The sequence below is a fragment of the Zootoca vivipara genome, chromosome 10, assembly GCF_963506605.1.
Source record: "Zootoca vivipara chromosome 10, rZooViv1.1, whole genome shotgun sequence".
Taxonomy (NCBI): domain Eukaryota; kingdom Metazoa; phylum Chordata; class Lepidosauria; order Squamata; family Lacertidae; genus Zootoca; species Zootoca vivipara.
In genome coordinates, this window is record NC_083285.1 from 43,668,755 (window position 1) to 43,688,696 (window position 19,942).

At 43.9% G+C, this 19,942-nt stretch overlaps 1 protein-coding gene across 1 annotated transcript in view; it reads left to right on the top strand.

Annotated features, from left to right (window-relative positions):
- CSNK1E (casein kinase 1 epsilon) overlaps positions 1-16,887 on the top strand; it is a 36,247-nt gene extending 19,360 nt beyond the window's left edge. The window contains exons 3-10 of the mRNA XM_035127002.2: positions 1,517-1,627; positions 1,749-1,897; positions 2,562-2,790; positions 11,632-11,802; positions 13,413-13,561; positions 15,029-15,221; positions 15,560-15,699; positions 16,822-16,887. Of these exons, the coding sequence (XP_034982893.1) occupies positions 1,517-1,627; positions 1,749-1,897; positions 2,562-2,790; positions 11,632-11,802; positions 13,413-13,561; positions 15,029-15,221; positions 15,560-15,699; positions 16,822-16,854 (1,175 nt within the window). The 3' untranslated portion in view covers positions 16,855-16,887. The remainder of the gene's footprint in view (positions 1-1,516; positions 1,628-1,748; positions 1,898-2,561; positions 2,791-11,631; positions 11,803-13,412; positions 13,562-15,028; positions 15,222-15,559; positions 15,700-16,821) is intronic.
- The last annotated feature ends 3,055 nt before the right edge of the window (positions 16,888-19,942 follow it).

Here is a 19,942-nt window from a genome sequence, read left to right on the forward strand (position 1 = left end):
TAAATGGTTTCACTGCAGAAATAATATGAACATTGTTTTGATGGCAGTGGCAAGAGTCCTGGGATACAAGGTGTGTGAACAAGAGCTACTCAGCTAGACGGATACCTTGGTGCTAGGAGAATTCTGGTGTTTACAGTGCTTGCAAAGCTACTGTGCTTTTGCTGCCAGTGGGGAAAAATGGGGTGTTCCATACATTTCTGGGGTACATCACCATGGCGTGTCTGCAGTCTTGTCAACCTTTGATCCATGATGTTGCTGGCTCCCTCTTTTATGAATGTTGTCCTCAGCCCTATTGCTGCCCATTCTGATCCACACTCCTGATGTGAAAACACTTGCACTCTTTTTTGGTGTGTGCTCTCATCTCTGAAGGCCATTTTGTGCATTGCACAACGGTGAGTGCAGGTTTGCCCTCAATAGGACACTCAGCAGTAAGGTGTGCAACCATCTTCCTGAGAAGTGTCCCAGCATGATGAATGTGTCTCTTTCATACTTACAAAATGCAGTGTGTGAAGTTCCAGTTCTTTTAACCCTGTGTAGCTAGGGTTAGACAATTTCCTTGCCCAGTGCCGACCTAAGAATTCCTGGCTAAATTGAGATTGTAATCTAGTTATTTATTTAGGTTCATGCATTATCTGCTTGACCAAATTTAGCACCTTGGGCTGTGGGTTTTTTTTTAGTAATTGTGGGCAAACTGGTGAGCCACTTACATGTATTCAGATCTCTGCTTGTGTCCTCTGATGCATCCTTTTAGGAATGGCTTCCTTTACATGGATGGTATACCAACACTTTAAATGTCTCTTATGGCTGTGGTATATTTATTGCAGCTGATACATGGCTTATGATGAACGTGCTAAAGCGTTCACTGCATTAAACAGCCTCTGTGCTTTCCATGCCATTTGAGGCTGAAAAGTGCAAACAAACATTTAGCTAATAAAAGCCAACTGTTTGTTTATACTTTTCACATTAGGAAGGCTCTATCCGGTGAGTAGTTCATCACCTGAGGTTTTGAATGTGTGTTTTGTTTTTTAAATCAAATGCTTGCTTTGGCTTGAGGGTCTTAATCTCCTCCTTGCTTGACTAATTATGAAACAAAAGATTTGCCTCAAATTCGTAAGGTGGATCTGCTACCCAGTATTAAAAAGACTAACACCATAAACTTTTTTGTGAAAGTAAAAGTGTTTCACCCAGGTCATGTGCAATGGAGATCCAGTGTGGAGTGAGATTAAGAAGTGTGTCAATAGGACCAAGGAGACATGTTCAAATTGCTTCCCAGCCATAGCTTGATGGGTGACCTTGGGCCAGTCATGTAGCACCCACCCAATCTACCTCACAGGGTTGTTGTGTGCATAAAACAGGGGAGGGGGAAGAACTGTCCTAAGTTCTTTGGATGATGATAAATGATGATGGTGATGATGATGTTTATACCCCACCCATTTGGCACTGTTTCCCCAGGATGGATGAGATAGAAATGTACTAAATAGTCATCTCCCCCCTCCCTCTCTTTGTTTTCATGCAGGTGCCAATATTGCCACTGGGGAAGAGGTAGCCATTAAGTTGGAATGTGTGAAAACCAAGCACCCGCAGCTCCACATTGAAAGCAAATTTTACAAGATGATGCAGGGAGGAGGTAAATTCAGCAAATAATGAAATACGAGTTTGAGGTACAGTGGGGTTTGGATATTAAACCTTGGTACCTGCTTCTTGGTGTCTCATAAGGGGTGTGTGTGTGTGTTTCTCTTCCCTCTTAGTGGGCATCCCTTCCATTAAGTGGTGTGGAGCAGAAGGCGACTATAATGTGATGGTGATGGAACTTCTGGGACCCAGCCTGGAGGACCTCTTCAACTTCTGCTCTCGCAAGTTCAGCCTCAAGACTGTTCTGCTCTTGGCAGATCAGATGGTGAGTTCTTATAATCTGTTCTTTATGCTCACGTGTACCTTTCTTCTCAGTTCCCTTCTTTGTCGCAGTAGTTCAAGATTTAATTATCCTAAATTATTACGCTTGAGTGGGGAATGGAGAAAATGTGCACAAAGGGTGTTTTGTTCTGCAAGAGCTGGAGAAGCATAAATCCTCATGATGGGGTGTGTGTAGCGTATGTGCTATTGGCCAGTGCTGGAAGATGCTGAGGGCAATGGGGTGTGTTGCTAGAGTTGATAGTCTGTGATGCACTTAGACCTGGGTGCTCGGTAGCATGTTTCCACACCCTCTTTGGTGGCGGCGGCGGCAGCAGCAGCAAGAAAATCTTGCTTCTGGCTCTCAACCCATGGCCAAGTAAATGCATTTGAAATGTTCCTTTTGAAAACTTACTAAGCTCCAAATGTCCTGTGATTAGGCCCACTTTTTCCCTTTCCTGCTACCGAAGGACAGAAAGTTGGGTTTAAAAGAAAACTTGAGGTTCCCTGATTTCTCTTTGAGATAACATTGCAAGTTACAGGAGACTTCAGGTTAACCTTCTTGTGTGTATGTGGTTTGCTGTGTAGCTTGCAGTGCTATTAGTGGCCTTGGTTTCACAAATTTCTGTGTATATTCTCCTTCCCGTCACCATTTCCCAACCCATTTTCAGATCAGCCGTATCGAATACATTCATTCCAAGAATTTCATCCACCGAGATGTGAAGCCAGATAACTTCCTTATGGGGCTCGGCAAGAAGGGCAACCTTGTGTACATCATTGACTTCGGCCTGGCCAAGAAGTACCGAGATGCCCGCACTCACCAACACATCCCCTATCGGGAAAACAAAAACCTGACTGGCACAGCCCGCTATGCCTCTATAAATACTCACCTTGGAATTGGTAAGCTTGTCTTGTACTCCCATGTTATTATGGAGAACATGGTTAGGTGGAGAAAATGTGGCCTTCTATATGTTGCTGGATTCCCATCAGCTTGCATAGCCAGTGGTCAGGGATGATGAGAACCTTAGATCTACAGGGTCTCCACCTTTGTGTTAAACAATAATCCATTTCATACGGTAGTGGTTTTAATTTTGCTAACTTTAAAAATTTGCAAACTTGTGTAATAACTTCAGGGTACCGCTCAGCACTAAGCTGAGCTTTCTTAGTCTGCAATTGTGTGCTTTTTTGAAGTTCTGACATGCCCCAGACACATGAGGCCAACTTTTTTTGTACAGCAGGCCAAGGGCATTCTCTTACTTGGCTCCTTGCGGACTCCTTTGTGATGCTATTGGGTAATGTGTGAGCTAGCAACCTAATAACTAGGACACTTAGCAAAAAGCTAGAAGAAATGGAAGCCTGTGGCATTAGTGTCCAGTATGAGGTCTGTGTTTGAAACTTCAGATGGTGTAAACCATCCAGCTTTTCAAGCAATTGATTACTCAGATTTACACAGTGGCCTTCCTGTGTTTGGATAGAGCCAGGGAAAGAATGTCATCCCCCCCCCCCACCTGCCCCCAATGGCACAGGGAAAATGGACTAGCTGACCTGTGTACTCTATGTAAGCTGGTCCTTCAAGAGTTTTAGAGGTCTTACTAGCCACACCCAGTTATTCAGGGAAAATGTTTAATCTCTTAAGTTTTAGTTGATTGTGCTCATTAATCAAAGTTTGCAGCCCATCCTATGAACTTAGTCACAGTGTCCAATGATTGGGCAGAAGATTTTGTTCTATGCTGGTTACCCTGTCTCAAAAAAGAAATTAAGAGAGCTGGGGAAGGCTTTAAGGAGAGGACAACTGAAATGACCAGGGACATGGAGGATTGGAGAACTTTTTCACCTTTAGTTTAGGGGGAAAGGATGGCTAAGGGGACACAAGGGAGGATATAAAATCATGAATCATTTTGTGAGAATCTGATAATTTATATCTTTCAGAGTACTGATAATTTATATCTTTCAGGTCCTTCAGGTTGCTAAAAATCTACCTAAGGTTAATTATGTGTTGAGTGAAACAACTTTGGAACAGACAACAGGACACACATGTTCATGCAATGCATAATTAACTTTGGATTAATTGCTCAGATGGCTTTGGGTGGGGTGGGGGGATTAGACAGATGTGTGGAGTCTTTGAATGGCAATTGGCTATGAAAGCTAAAAATGGTATTTTCCTACCAACAAGGTATAACTATTAACATAACGCTCTGCTTGGAAGCTTACAAGGGGCATCCTGCTGGACACTGGATCTGTAGTGTGGCCCAGAAAGGCAAGTTGTTGTGGGAAATTCCCATCCTCTGCCAGCCTTTAACTGTGCTGCTGAAGATGAAAGGAATGCATAGCCGAACTGAAGTAACATTAGAACATGTTTTGGGGGCCCTTTGGCAGCTTAAGCTTCTGGACAATTGGCCAGTGACCTGGTCAGTGCATGATTAAATGTCAAATGTTAAACAGTCTTAAAATTTAACTGCCATGATGACTTCCTTTTTCTGCCTTGCAGAGAGAGAGCGAGAGAGAGCTAGCTAGCTTATACCACATGCCTCAAGACCTCCCGTTGCCCCCCTGGGAACTTGGAATGTGCAAATAATTTTTTATAGCTGCAGGAAAGCCGTTGACCTGCAGAATATCTTCCTCCCCATTGTGTTGAAAACAACAAAGCAGTAATGTTGCTGCGTGGAAGATTGGAGGATCCCAGTACTGTAAATATGTTCTGCATCACATTGAGATCAATAAGAGGGAAATGTTTCACATGCTTTGTGTTTTGAGATACATTTACTTGCATTTCCCTTAGTGAGTCTGTTTTTGGGTGATTAGAAGCGTGGGGAGTGGGCTTCACACTCTCTTCCTTGAATAAAGGGTGGTTGTTGTTGTTTATAGTGTTTGCTAACATATTAGCCAGCTGAGCAAAATTGACCCAATTCTGGACAGAATGTGTCTAGTACCAGTGTCCACTGGTAATGGGGGACAATCCATCCTTCAGCTTTAAATAATCCGAATAAACTCCTAGGGAGCAATGGGGTTCCCAGGAGTAGAGCTTTAAAATAGTATTATCACCCCCATCACTGGTCCCTTAAGAGAAATATTAGTTTTGGCTTTTTGTATGAAATTCTAGCTCATGGAGACTCTTAAAACCTGGAACATCATAGCTAGGGATTTGCTTTTGTCATCATGGCAAATTGTCTTCATGCCATTTGGTTGGTTGCTGTGTTCTTTTGATAAAGATGCATCTGTAAGAATCTTGCAGCAATGAGCTTCATCAGTGGTAGCCAACATGGTGCCCTCCATATGTTGCTGGACTTTAACTTGCATTATCACTGGCCGTTGGCTGTACTGGCTGGGGCTGATGGGAGTTGTAGTCCAGCAACATCTGAAGGGCACCATGTTGGCTACCGCAGTGTACATGCTCTGCAAAGGCTGATATTTCAGACAGCTTGTTCTTTTTTAGATAGCAGTGCCGTTTGAAACAAATAGCAAATTATTATTTTTAAAATGGTATGGCGAGTCTTACACAACTATATTGTGAGGACTAGTGCTTATTTTTGATTCAAACAGCAATCTGATAAAGAACTTTCCTAATAAATTAGTCATCTAATCAGTTGCATGAATGTGAGAGACCAGTTGGTAGATTAGTATTGTTTGGGATGCTGTATATTGCTTGTGAAAAATCATTGGGGGGTATTGGTAGAATATAGTTGCTATTTGCATATATTTCTCTCTTATTTATTGTGTAGATGCTCTGTGCTTTGCACCTTGGAGTTTTTCCTTCTTATTGTAAACCATTTTGGATACCTTCTGTAGAAAAGCAGAATACAGATAATCTTGAGTTGTGGTCTGTGGTAGTTTATAACAGACCACAGTTTGTGATCAGTCGGCAAACTAGAAACCGTGGTTTGAAATGGGTTTGAAATTGTGGCTCATGTTGTTTTTTGGCATGCTGTGTCCCCCTTGGCCAACCATAGTTAAGGTCTCTGATCTGCCTCCAGAGGTCATTATGGGTGCAAATGGGGATGCTGAATAGACGGAAAATGAAAGCAGATAAGCAGCCCAAACCATAGTTGTGAACTGCCCTGAGTTCTGTGGATGAAGGGCACCCACACCCACCCACAAAACTATGGTTAGTGCAAAGCAAGATTTGCCTGTTTTAAGTTCCCTGGGTTGTTAAAATGTGTGTGGATCTTCATCTGCGCCTGTTGTGCAGGCCATGTGTACATGAAGCCAGATTAAAAAGTTTACAATTGTCATGCAGGTTGTGTACAACTCACTGCATGGTGTTTTTCGTGTAAGAATTTTTTCATGGCTGAGGGGTTCCTTAGTCAAGGTTCTTTCAGCAACGCTAACTTGCTAGACTGTGTATGTAGTAGCCTTGCATAAATCAGTCCCAGCTGCTGTTTGCATGAATGGATCTTTTGGACTTGGCAAATAAGCAGCTAAAGTGTGTGTTTGCATGTTGATTGGAGGGACCTTAAGACTCAGCAGTCTGACTTGCATATTGTAATGAATGTTTTGACATTCTTCTTAGAAAGGCATACAACCATACTGTATAAACCTGACTGATCTAGAAATTTCAACCTTAAATAGTAAACTGGTGGAAATTCTGTTTCTCATTTAAATGAGTGGCTTGTCTAATTCATGCTGGGCTAAGTAATCAGAAGCTCTAACATTAAAAACTAGTTATTTCTGTGGTGGGGGAAATCAAACTCAGGAAGCTGTAAATCTGTAAGCTACATTGAGCATGCACATTTTGGAAATGGATCTTTTATTTTTTTATTATCTTTTATGTTTTGATATTGTGGTACTGAAAGGCAGGGTGTAAAACACTATTGCCACTTTCCTATGCAGGAATTGTGTTTTACTTTAAATGCACAATTACAGTCAGATTTCTTCATTTAAAGAAAACAAGTTTAGTGACCAGAATCTCATGTTAGATTATGACACAATATTTATGTGCAGTACTATGTTGATGTGCTGTGATCTATTTTGAGGTAGGCCTACCAACTTGGAGGCCCCTGGACCAAATGCAGCATGCCAGTCATAGATTGCTGGCGGTCTGGGGCTGGATAGTCGCGCCCCCAGGCTGACCCTCTGTGTTAACATAAACTCTGCACTACTGAAACCTCGTAAATAAAATGGGCTTGAGGCACTTGTTGTAGGCAAGGCCTAGTGGATTGTCTGAAGTCTTGTGAGGAGTCTAGGCAGGAGCTATAATTGGAGCCGGCAAAGCTTTTAAATGGACGTTTGACAAGTTTGCCATTATTCAGAGTCTAGAATTTTGTGCTTTAGAAATACCACGTTCTGAATTGGCAAATGTGGCTGGTTGGCTTCATTTTGGCTGCCCAGCTTTAGCAGTGATTTTAATGAATGAACCCAGTACGTTTTTATTCTGTAGTATACTTGTGTTTGATTTTTTTTTAAGGGAGGAGGAGGGGAAATGCATTCTGTTGAATTTAATTTGGCTACAGTATTCTAAATTTGAATGTGCAGTGCAGTGATTACAGTGTCCAGAGGACATGGCAGGGTGTGTATCTATTCAAACCCTGAGTCAAATAAACTGGGAAGGAGGAGGGGGGAATAGACTGCAAGATCTGGGTGAGCGCTTCACATGGACCTTGCAGGAAATATTACTAGGAGGAAAAATTTGGAAAAGGCAGCTCTCTAGTCAGCATGGAGTCAAGCATTCCAGTCAACTTTCACATGCTCAAAATATGTCTTCCAGCATATTTTAGATCTGCACCCTTTAGATCTCGAGATATATGAAACAGACACCCAAAAGTGCCCAGGGAGATGGCCTGTAACAGACTTTGTCTAAATAGCTGGAGGAGAAGGGCATAAATATATGAATGGTGATCCCTCCCCTCTCCCTGCTCTAGCTGGGCCCCAGAGCCTTCTTGGTGATCCTGCCTTCTAGCATCTATAGTTGATTCCATGCCAAAGTGTAAAAAGCATTAGCCACACACTCCAGGTCAGGGAATCAAAATTTACTGACTTCTCTGATTTTTTTTTAAATGCCAGTCAGCAGCAGGCAGGATCAAGCCCCAAATTGGGGTGAGATGTTGCCTGATGAGCTGCTGCCGCTGCTTCTCCAGTGCGGTGTGGGTGGCGCAGGTGGCTGTGGCAGGGCAGAGCGGCACTTCCTGTTAATGCCCCAAGTGGCGAAATGGTTAATCATGAGCCTGGGCCCCAAGCACTCCAAAGCTCCATTCTGATTTATGATACCAAATCGCTCCTGGTGCTGCGGGGAGCAGTGACAAAGTAGATACGCGTCTGCTTCTCACGGTTTTTCTGCTGCCATGGTGAAGCCACCTACAGTGTCTGAGGCAAAGTCAATGTGAATAAACATAAAACTTTCAGAAGTTACATTAAAAACAAAAACAAAACCCTGCTCCTCCCTGTTAATGTGTTAATTTAACATTGTTCTCACAGAGAGGATTCCACAGACAGTTGAATGCGGCTGTTCAGCTGAAGTTGCTGTAGGACTTGAGTTGTGCCACAACAAATTTATTAGCATCCTTCAATGTGCCTCAGGACTTTGGTCCTCTGCTGTAGCAAAAACAAACCAAAGGAGGCAAGCTTGTGTTTAGAATACAGGATAACACAAAGTCTCCACCCAGGAGCCCAAAGGGTACGCAGGTGCTGAAACTTCCCCTCGAGACACCTCCCTGAAGTCTGTTGCTTTTCTCTGAGGAGAGCTCTGGTGCTACTAGTGAGCTCAGCTGGAAGAAAAGAGCTGGGGTGAGTGGGGGAGAGGCTGTGGCAGGCACAGGCTCAGGGTGCCCCTGCCAAATGAAGAAGGACCTTTTTGGGAGGAGTAGCATCCTGGCAAGGGGACAGCATTCCCAGGCACTATCCTTCTGGTTTCCTTTTGCACCAATTAAAGGCCTTTGTGTTCACCCAAGCTCTTTAAAAAGTTTTATGAAACCTGGACTATCCGTGTTTACCTCTTGGGGTGCGGTTTAAATGTTTGTTGCATTTTTCTTTAAATTATGTACACACACATTCAGAGAGAGAGAGAGAGAGAGAGAGAGAGAGAGAGAGAGAGAGAGAGAGTGTAAACTGTCCAGGTAACATGTTATGTTAGAAGGTGTATACAAGATACACATGCAGATAGATAGATAGATAGATAGATAGATAGATAGATAGATAGATAGAAACACACACACACACACACACACACACACCCTCTGCTTTATATATGACTGGGGCAAACCCACTTTTCAAGATTCACATTTCTGTTCCCTTTGCACCTAACAACTTTTTCACTTCTTTGTTTACAATTTTTTTTATTCTGCCTCTCCACCAAATAGTGCTTAAGGCAGCTAACAGTGATAAACTTGTTTGTTAGCTTGTTCATTTCGTTTGTGAATTGCTTCTCGTGAAGCATCCCAAAGCACTTCAGCAATAAAAACATAAGAACAAATTTCAAGTCCAATAGGGAGACACATTAGGTTTTAAAAAACACCCAGTGGTTTGGGGAGAAAGGTCTTTGGTAGGTACTGAAAGGGTGATAGAGAAGACATGCCTGCCTTATATGAAGCGCAAATGAGTTCCAAAAGGTAGGCACAGATGTAAAATGCAAAACATGGGTACTTCTCTGGGGTTTGTGTGGTCTATTTTTAAAAAAGAAAAAGCTGAAAGCTGCTTTTCTCCTACTGTATTTCCCCCAATATCCGTAAAACTTTAGTGCGGTAGTTTAATTTGTGGTGGCTTGTAGCATTTTGTATGGTAGCGTTTGTTTTAGAATATTGTGTTTTGATTACTTATTTGTAACCTGCCTTTCTTTTAGGAAGCTCAGGGGAGTGCACACAATTCCCCTCCCTGCGTATTTTGTCCTCACAGTAACCCTGCGAGGTAGGATTGGCTGATAGTGTCTGGTCCAAAATCACCCAGTGAGCTTTGTGACTATGTGTGGATTAGAACCAGAATCTCACTTGTTCCTAGATCAACACAAATGGCTGTACAGTACTGCACTTTGAGACAATGAAATCCTTTCTCAGTGATTAAAAACTCACTTGGGTTGTTGCTGCTACTTAGCCGCAGCACGGGTGCTGAGGATAAAATTGGATCAAGATGCATTGTAACCTGCCTTGAACCCTTATAAGCTAGCTGAGTTGTTATTAGGGAACGCTGGAGAACTTAGTACAATAAGAAAACAGCAAAAGGGAATACTGTATAATTTTTCATACTGACAGTGTGATGAATATTGCTCAGTCTGTATACTAAATAGATCATTTGGTCAGGAAGCTCTTTTCTACATGGACAGATCTTTCAGAGACCTAGCTTCTGTAGTAACATTTTTTCCCAAGTTTCTGATATGATCCAAACAAGGAAATGGCACAGATATAGGGAAGAGAAATCCAGCCACAGTAGAAAGCTATGTCGGCCAAATGCATGCTAGAGGCCAAGTAATAAAGGTCAGGGCCACAGTCCATCACAGTTAAGCATGCTTAAGCCCATTTGATATCAATGAGCTTAAGAGTGCTTACCTCTGTACCAGATTTTATTTTTCTTCTCAGCTGCACACTGAAATATGAAAGGATTCTGTTCTGTTTTTGTTTTTTACATTACTAGTGCTCTCTGAGAATTTTTCAGCTATTCTGTCATAGGGTAGGGTAAAAAGGCAACTGAAACTTTAGGTAGCAGGAAACATGAAAGAGCAGAAGGATAGACACCTGGTGCCACAAGGATCCACAAGAGGCAAAACATATGTTTTGGTCATCTCTCTCTCTCTCTCTCATATATATAAATAGGGCATGCAGTATTTTGTGGGGTAGGCAAACAGAAGTTATCCCTTTATCAACACACTGGTCTTGATGAAAATCACTTCCTTGAAGCTGCTATTTGCATCAGGAGGGAGTTTGCATTTAGACAGCGGCTGCTATTTCAAAAAGACAGGCCAAACCCATATGCGTTAACATAACACACAGTTTCCCCCTGAAACCAGTGCAAAATGCAGGAGTGCCATCCTTTCTAGCATCTGAGGAAGGACAAATCATATACAAAAGATAAGTTGGATTCTAAAAAGCATCTAGAATTTATCTGTATCGTCAGTAAAGAGCCTTGTAAAAAAACCCAGAAAAGTTACAAGCCTTACACCCACCCACACACACGGGCTTGCTAAGGGCTAGCAGAGGAGAGATGACTGTCCCCCTCCTCCAGCAGACTGTTCTCTTGCTTTGATGGTGTGAGGAGAGGGCTTCCGTCCTCTGCCCATGTGTTTGTTTTCTACTTGGCACCACCAACCTGATCCTTTGTCTGCATGCTATTCCTTGTCACCCATGGCTACTAGGCAAGTGCTTAAATACAAGCCTGATTATACATTTACTTTGGGTTATTAACTTTGGCTTCTGTTGGTCATGGGGAAAGGTAACTATTGAAGCTTTGATTATAGGAAATCTTTACCTACAGCAGTTTCCTCAGAATCTCTTCTTTGCAGTCTTGAGTGCCTACTTTTTCAAAAGAAAAAAAGAAAGCTGAAACTCCAAAGATCTTGAATTGTGGACCAGTTTCAGCACCTCTTTTCCCTTCCATGGTTTTGTGCAACACATAGCCCTGCCTGGATCTCAGTCTTGCCACATACTTGCAGGACTCCGTCAGAGGGGATGAATGCAGGGCATAAACAAATCTTCATTTCTTGGCAGGATAAGCCAAATTCTCTGTTCTGTAGCTTGTCTATATCATCACCTTGACTTTTCTGACGTAATGCAAGCTATTGCTGGAATATCTCTGCTTCATGCATGTGTGCGCATCTGTTTCCAGAACAAAGTCGCCGTGATGACTTGGAGAGCTTGGGCTATGTGCTGATGTACTTCAACCTTGGCTCACTGCCTTGGCAAGGCCTGAAGGCTGCTACAAAGCGCCAGAAATATGAGCGCATCAGTGAGAAGAAGATGTCGACGCCCATCGAGGTGCTCTGCAAAGGCTACCCTTGTAAGTTCTTTCTTTGCATGCACAAGTTGCCCTTGCATCTCCTACACTCAGAGATTTGTGTCTCCATAAACATGCTCAAATTTGTCTAGTTGCCATCTTTGCATGTGCTCTGTGACCTTGCTACCTATTTAGGATCAAGATGAACGGTGCTACTCTGATTGCAAAATATTGGGTGAACAATCTTTCAACAAGTTCGGCCCCCAATAGTCTAAAAACTGTATAGCTAAAAGGGCTGCCTCAAGACGTAAGGGACAAGCCTGGGGAAGGGTCATAGCTTTGCTATGTTTTGCATAGTTTTGCATCAGTTTTGCATAGTCCCAAATTCAATCCCCAGGTAAGATTAGGAAAGAGCCGTCTGAAACTTTGGAGAGCTGCTGCCAGTCAGTGTAGACTCTACTGAGCTAGATGGATCAGCGGTCTGACTTGGTATGAGGTGGATTCCCATGTTCCTAAAGCCTTGCTTGTACCTGAAGCAGTCCGCTGGGTATATGTTGGGCAAGCTCATTTCAGAGTCTCCAAATATGGGACTTATGTAGAGCAGGATTAAGTCCATATGCTATCCCCTTTATAGAGGGAATTGGAAGCCTTAAATGTGTGCATTCTAGTATGTCAAGTCACAGAGTGTGATGGACAAATTTCACTGCCTATGAACAGATGCACAGCAGTCTGTCTTTCCTGCTTAAAGCATGGCCTCTCCCTGTACAGCACCAATACCAGAGGTGCATGCCCTCCCAATATACAAGTCCTGAGCCTCGATCGGCGGACCTGTATTTATGAGAGCAAGGACTGAAAATCTGGGAGGAAAGTGGAAGGGGTGGCATGCAAGCCTGCTTGTAGGTTATTTCTCTCCGGTTTGGGGGAAAGTGGGGTGAATTTGGGGGGCATGTATTTGGCAGGTTTCTGTGGGAGTGAACTGGAGTAAGAAGGGGTAGGAATAGTCATGTACCTCTGCAAATTGTTGAAATAAGGATTTTGGCACCAGGTGGGCTTTAGGCTTGATAACAGAAGAAGCACCACAGCTGAAAAGGTCTTTTCTTGGGTCCATAATATGACCCCAAGAGGTTAGACAATGAAAATCTTAACTGCTAGCTAGGCTTGTTTTCCTTTCCCAATATTGCTGCCTAAGGTTGGTGTGAGAAATAGCCAAAATATGAAATGAACACAACCATATAACATGCACATACAGGTTCATGCTGCTTTGGCTCTTTGAAGTTGGAGAATTTATCATGGTTTATTTAAACCCTTAAAAAAATTAAAACATACATAAAATAGAAAGACAAACAGGAAAACTAAAACATGATAGCAATAATAGAGTAATATTAACAGCAGATAATGTATCTAAAGATCTAAAATACATTAAAAGATATTAAGGCTGGTGAAATTTCTGGGGGAAACAGAAAGGGCTTCACCTGGTGCTAAAAGATGACAACTTAGTGGCGGGTGAATGGGAAGGCATTCCACAACTGCAGCGGCACCTCCGAAAAGGCCCCTCTAGTAATCTATAACATGAAGACTTTATGAAGGCGAAGAAGAAAACAGCAGTGCCTCATTGGGGGGACCGACCGCTGTGCTTGGTGGCAACTAATAATCTCTCCCTGCTTTTCTCCCAGCTGAGTTCTCAACATACCTCAACTTCTGCCGTTCGCTGCGGTTCGATGACAAACCAGATTACTCTTACTTGAGGCAGCTGTTCCGCAACCTCTTCCACCGCCAGGGTTTCTCCTATGACTACGTGTTCGACTGGAACATGCTCAAGTTTGTGAGTAATTCCAGTTCTGAGCCTTTTTGTTGTGTCCTGGAGTCTGTGTGTGCTTGTGAGCTGCAAGTGGAGGCGAGTGGGGTGAACAGTAGGGATGGCCATGTTTGAGGGTCTCTTTTTTTATTGATGGACTCTTGTGTTCACACATTATACTACTAATTCTTTTTAGTAGCAGAGTTCTGTGTCCTGACCTCAACTGCTGTTTGTTTGTTTTTCAAATAAAAAGCAAGTTCAAAACCCTGTATGGCTGTAGAAATAAGCTTGGAAACAAGTGCATAAAGATCACACCCGTACGATATATTTAAATAATATTTAAAGTGCATAGCTTCTTCCAACAAATCCTGGGAACCGTAGCTTGCCCCCCACAAAGCTACAATTCCCAGTACCTTTAATAAACTACATTTCCCAGGATTCTTTGGGGGAATCCATGTGTTTTAAACATATGATCTGGATGTGACCACAATCTTGGAAGGGACACAATGGGGCTTGCTAGGCTTCCTTGTTCTGCTCTGTTCCTTGTTGGACCATAGCCAAATCTTGTGATGGGGCCTAAAGGTACGCTGAGGTGGCACTGTAAATTGATGGAAAAACTTAAATATTTAGTTGCTGTGTTCTTAGTTTTGTCTAACCATGAGAGGGAGCATGGGGTGGTGGGTGGTCTACCCTCTCACTCCCCTTCCCTGAATGTTCAGCTTTATTTTTCTTTTTTAAGTGAAATGAGTCTCTGCCCTCAAATGTAAAGTTGATTAGATATTAGTCAAGCCCCTGAGCTAGCAGGAGGGGGCAGTTGTATACCTGTGCCTGGCCTTGCCTGGCCTCCACCTGCAAAGTAAGCTGCACCCATCAGCAGGAGAGCCCTTCTGCTGAGGAGCAACCTCTTGCATCTGCCCAAACAGCCTGGGAACCTGGCACAGCGAACGGGCATTTACCACCACCTTCTGTCCTGCAGCGCTGGCTCTGTCACTCCGCTAAGCTGCACCACTGCCCGCCATGAGTTACGGTTGCAGCATAAATTCCAACATTTGTCTATCATTTAAGTGCCTTTGCACGTTATGTCCAGAACACTGGAAGACAGGGCGGGTTACCATTTACTGAGCAGCAGCAGTAGAACATTGCCTAAACTTTTACTTCTTTTCAGCTTGAAAAGGGTAGAGACTCATTCCACTTTTTTAAAAAAAGAAAGAAAAGGAAAACTGAACATTCAAGGAAGGAGCCTGAGGGGGTTCACTGTCCACCCACCCACACTCACTGTCATGGTTAGAAGAAATGAAGAAACCAAAATAAACCAGCATATGGAAACTGTCCTGCATGATTCAGCATGACGGTTTTCCTTCCCCCCCCTTCCCTGAACTCTTATCTCGTTGCATGTGCAGCTAATTCTGCATATGAATAAAGTGATTTGTAAAAAAACCCCTTTTTAACCTGCTTCTAAAATCTGGATGCCTTCTGGGGTGTTTGATATTTCAGGGAGCAGCCCGGAATCCTGAGGACATGGACCGGGAGAGGCGAGAACACGAGCGAGAGGAGCGGATGGGGCAGCTCCGGGGTTCAGCTACGCGGGCACTGCCCCCTGGACCTCCTGCCGGAGCCACAGCTAACCGCCTCCGCAATGTCGCTGAGCCCATGGCCTCCACACCCACCTCCCGCATCCAGCAATCTGGTGAGTAGAGGGAAGGTCAAATGCAAACCTGTTCTCTGCATAGCAATGAATTGCACAGCCAGGCATGTGCGTCGTTTGCTTCATGGGCTCGTTCCTAAGTAAAGTAAAGCCTCCGTATGTGTAACTACAGCTGCTCACCTCCTTCACTGCTGCTTGCTCTTGCCTTTCCCGTTCCTCCCCCCCTCTAGCGGCAGCGGCAGTGGTATTTGTAGGACTCTTGCCCCGTCTCCGCCCTGCCTTTATCCGTTCAAAATTTAGAGTTTGAGCTCCCTCTTTTTTCCTTACATTGCTCTGCAAAAAGCATCAATTTTACAAGTTAGTAATTTGCCCCTTGCCAGGAAACACGTCCCCCAGGGCAATTTCACGGGTGGACAGGGAGCGGAAGGTCAGCATGAGGTTACACCGAGGAGCCCCTGCAAACATCTCCTCGTCTGACCTCACAGGGCGGCAAGAGGTGTCACGGATTTCAGCATCACAGGTGGGTTCCTACTGGTGGCCAAGTGGGGTCAGAACTGCTTCCATCTGCTTGTGGGCTGTGGCTAGAATTAAGTAAATGGTAGAGTTGAGTCTCACCAGGGCATGTTAATCTGGTAAACTACCCAGTTGGTGCAAGTCCTCCTTCTGCTTCTGTGTGGGACTGCATTAAAAATGGCCTGCTCCTCTGAAAACGATGGCAATTACATCCTTATGTGAAAGGGGGGAAATTACCAACCTTCCAGCTGTTGAGAATTTAAACATTATGGCAGCCCAGCGTGAGAAGCAGAACAGCTAAGCCAACTGTGTTGCAGGGCTTGTCATACGCTGAAGTAAAAAAAAAGAATCTTTAGTCTGAATTCTTGTGTGAAGTCCTATCAGAATAGTCACAAGCCACCAAATATGTTCAGCAAAAATACATTACGGCTGCTAATCTGCTTTTCTTCCGCCAAGATACATATGGCTCAGACCCATGGGGTATTTTGTAGATTAATAATAGTACATTGAATTGTGCTTGGGAGTCAGTGTTGCAGTGCAGCCTATGTGCATTCTTGTCTGCTGATGTCAATAGCAGGCAGGCTCTTGCATTCTGTACTAGTTGAACTTCCCGATTCTTTTCAAAGACACAGCCCCATTGCAGTGATTTATTCAAGTCAACAACAAATATGGATTATTTTAACCAGGGGGGAAAAGGACAAAACCCTTGGACCAGATGGAACTGGTAGAAAAGCACTCATGGCTGCAGCAACTGCCTGCTTCCCCAAACTGGGAACAGGATCAGCCAGAGGATATGCATGTGTGACACGATCTCCTTGGAATCTAGGAACCATCAGTCGTCATCATCATTGCCTCCTTTTTTGTGAATTTGGTTTTAGCTTTATTAACTAATCAGTTAAACGATTCTTGAATCTGCTGAAAAATAAGTCAACTAGGAAATAAGGTTGCAGTGCATTCAGTACTTTGATGAAAATTATCTTGTGTTTGTAGGTAGTTGAATGTATTCCTTGGAAGGAGGGGTGGGGTCTTGTTGAGACAAGGGTGGGAGAAAGAACTTAGATGACATCTCTTTACCCACCCTTGCTAAGGTCTTCTTCTGCAGCCTACTCACTTCTCTATTTGTTTGTAGACAAGTGTGCCATTTGATCACCTGGGGAAGTGAAGAGAGGATTCCACCGGACCAGTGTTTGCTTAGGTTAGTCTCTGCCTAACCCCTTCTCTTTTGTCTACATGGATAGTGGATCTTTGTGGGTTGATATGCTTCCTGTATTTAACCCCAGCATAATGCCCCATGGTTATAGAAACGGCACAGTCTGTGAACAAGTGGGGTGTTTGAACAGCTCCAGCTATTTAGAACCTATGACAGAGAGATCTAAATATTCATTCTCTCTGTGTCTCTTGGTTGGTAAATGTTCCAGGCCCACCCAGTATCACAAGGCCATTTTTGAACATTAATGGTCATGGCTAAACTTTGGCTAACATGCCACGGTTAGCAATCTCTGCTGTGGGAACATGTAACCCTAGGCATATATTATGATATTGTTGAGGAATGCATTCACCCTACCAGCTCAACTGCTAGGAGCTACTACCTAACAGTAGTAGACCTCACCCTTGAGTCTCACTCACATGGGACTCTTGAAAGATGCAATGTGCCCAATTCTTCAGCACACCATAGTTTGCTTTCTTGTCCCCTTGAGTGAAATCAGTCAGTTAGAATGCTTTTTAAAAAAAACACACAGCTTGCTCTGTACATCCTTTCTTGGTTGGAAAGGAATATGGGGCAGGCTGCTATTTGCCTTTATTGCAGAGGGTGAAGGAAGGCAGCAGATTAAGGGGGAAGAGCAGTGACTTGAGTCCTCTTCCCAAAAGCATGCAGATGTTGATGTAGGAGTAAGCCACTGCTGTTTTTAAAAGCAGGCCTTTATGTAGCTTACTGGACTTGGTCCTAACTCTCTAGCGTTCTTTGGGTGCTCTTCCTTGTGTAATTACCATTGTGTGGGGGGAGAGTGCGGATACGTTCCCTAGCCTCACCTCCCCACCCCCATAAATCCCATCATCGTAGCTTATCCCATCACTCCCCTCCACATCTTGGGGGCTGAATTTCTGATTCAGAAAACCTGCCCTGCTTCTGCAGGCTCCCTCTGCGATTACGAACCCTGACCTATCAGGGTTCTCAATGGTGCCGAGAGCCTCTTGTGCAGCAGAGCAGCCTGCCGATTGCAGAAGTTCAGCCCCCAACCTGTGCAAGCTGCAAAGAGTGTTGATGGTGTTGTGATCGAAGGAGAGGGGCCGTGGAGTGTGCCCCTGGAATCGCAGCACCCTTCTGATTTAACCCGCCTTTCTTGCTGTGTAGAATTTTGATTTTTCTTTGGGAGGTGGGAAGAGGCTATCCTGGTCTGATGCTTCCAGCATTAACTAAGGTGAGCATCTTTTCAGTTTTGGGACTGCTTCCAGGACATCCCGTCCACGTTGCCGATGCATTGTAAAGCTTAGGGAAGGAACAGGAAGCACCATGTACACTGTTTCACAAATGTCCTTTCTAAAGAGGGTCAGTGGCACAATCGGCTGACACTTTTTCACAAGAGTTGCTGCTGTGTGTAGTACTAGTGGTAGTAGTTATTAGTAAGATTTGTCATAGGGTCTCCACTGTTGGATGGGGGAAAACATTTTTAACAATGCTCTCTTCTTTCTCTCTCCCCCCCCCCATTTCTTTTTCTAGTGTCTTCACTGTATTTTTCTTTTAAAAAACAAAATAACAAAAACAAATTTAAAAAAAGAAAAAAAAACGAAAAAAAACCCCAATTCCCCCCCCTGCCAGCAACAAGGAGAGGAGCTGCCCTATGCTGGCGTCCATGTCTTTTCTGAGATCGTTGCCTGCGTTCCCGAGCCCAACTTGCCTTGGACAAAGTCACAGACTCAGGAGGAGCCTTGCCGAAACACCTCTGCTGCTGTCGCGCAGTTTCATCTCCGTAGGCCTTGCCCAATTTCACGCCAGCAGGCTGTGGCCAGCCACCCCCAGCTTCAGCTTCTCGCTCCATTTTTTTTTTGATCTGTTTATATCATTGGGAAAAGGAAAAAAAATCACACAACACCAAAATCAAACTCCCGACTTCCATATTTTTTAAAAGTTCAGTTTGTGCAAGATGGAATTTGTTTCCAGCATAATTTTAAATTCCATTGGGATTGGGGGGGTTGGGGGGGAGGGGAGGGTTGGGGGGCGGAGGAGGAGGGAGAGGAGGATGTTTGCAGCAGACTTTTACAATTCCAGGCCCGAGTGGTGTCAAAAGCTGGCTTTAACATTCATTAAAATGTGGACTGTGGTTTCAAGCAGGCGCTGCCTTTGTGGGTGGCAGGGGCCGGGGCGGGGCAGTGGTGGAAGAAGCACCCAGGCATTCTTTCCCTAGGGGACACCACTGCCCCTCTGCATTCACGGGCATGTTGGGAGATGCCCACGGGCAGACCAACAAGGCGAACAATACCGGCACAGTGGCAGTTGCGTGCGAAGGGTGTGCTTATGGTGTGGAGGCATGTGCTGCGCAAGGCAGGAGCAAATTTGAAGGACGTGGAAATGTTGCCTGCCTCATATCCAGGCAGTTGAGGGGGGGGGGTCTCTCTCTTCTTCTTCTTCTTAAAAAATTGAAACAAAACTGTTTGCGTGTGTTTAGTTTATATTTTTTTAATTATTGTTTTGTACTTCCTCAGGAGCTGGGGAGGGTGTTGAGGACAAAGGGGGAGAGGTATGTGAAAATAACAGTGGGGGGAGAGTCCCTGCTTTTACTGCAGGGGGTTGGGCCTTGTGTACCACCAGTTTCCCAAAGGACAACCCCAGCTCAGACGCACAACCTCTCCTCACGAAAAGGTGTCTCCCACCCTCTGTATTCACCCCCATTACTATTTTTTTATTTTTTTTAAGACTTTAGGCTTTCCTTAAGAAAACCAATCCATCCTGGGATGTTCATTGCCGCAGTCGTTGCCATGCCCTGCAGCCTCTTGCTTGGCACACTTTCTTAATTTTATTTTTTACTTTGGAGAGTGTGGAACCATTGGAAGTGGGGGTGGGGCCTGGCATATTGGGTTCTTTTTATTCTTTCTATTTAACACACAGCTCTTTTTATTTTCCCCCTAATTTATTTACCCTGCTTACTGTGTCTTTCTTCCTTTCTCTCGCTCTCTCCTTTTTTTAATTAAAGTAAAAAAAAACTTTTTATTACTTTTAAAAAAAACAAAAACAAAAAACCTTGAAGAACTTT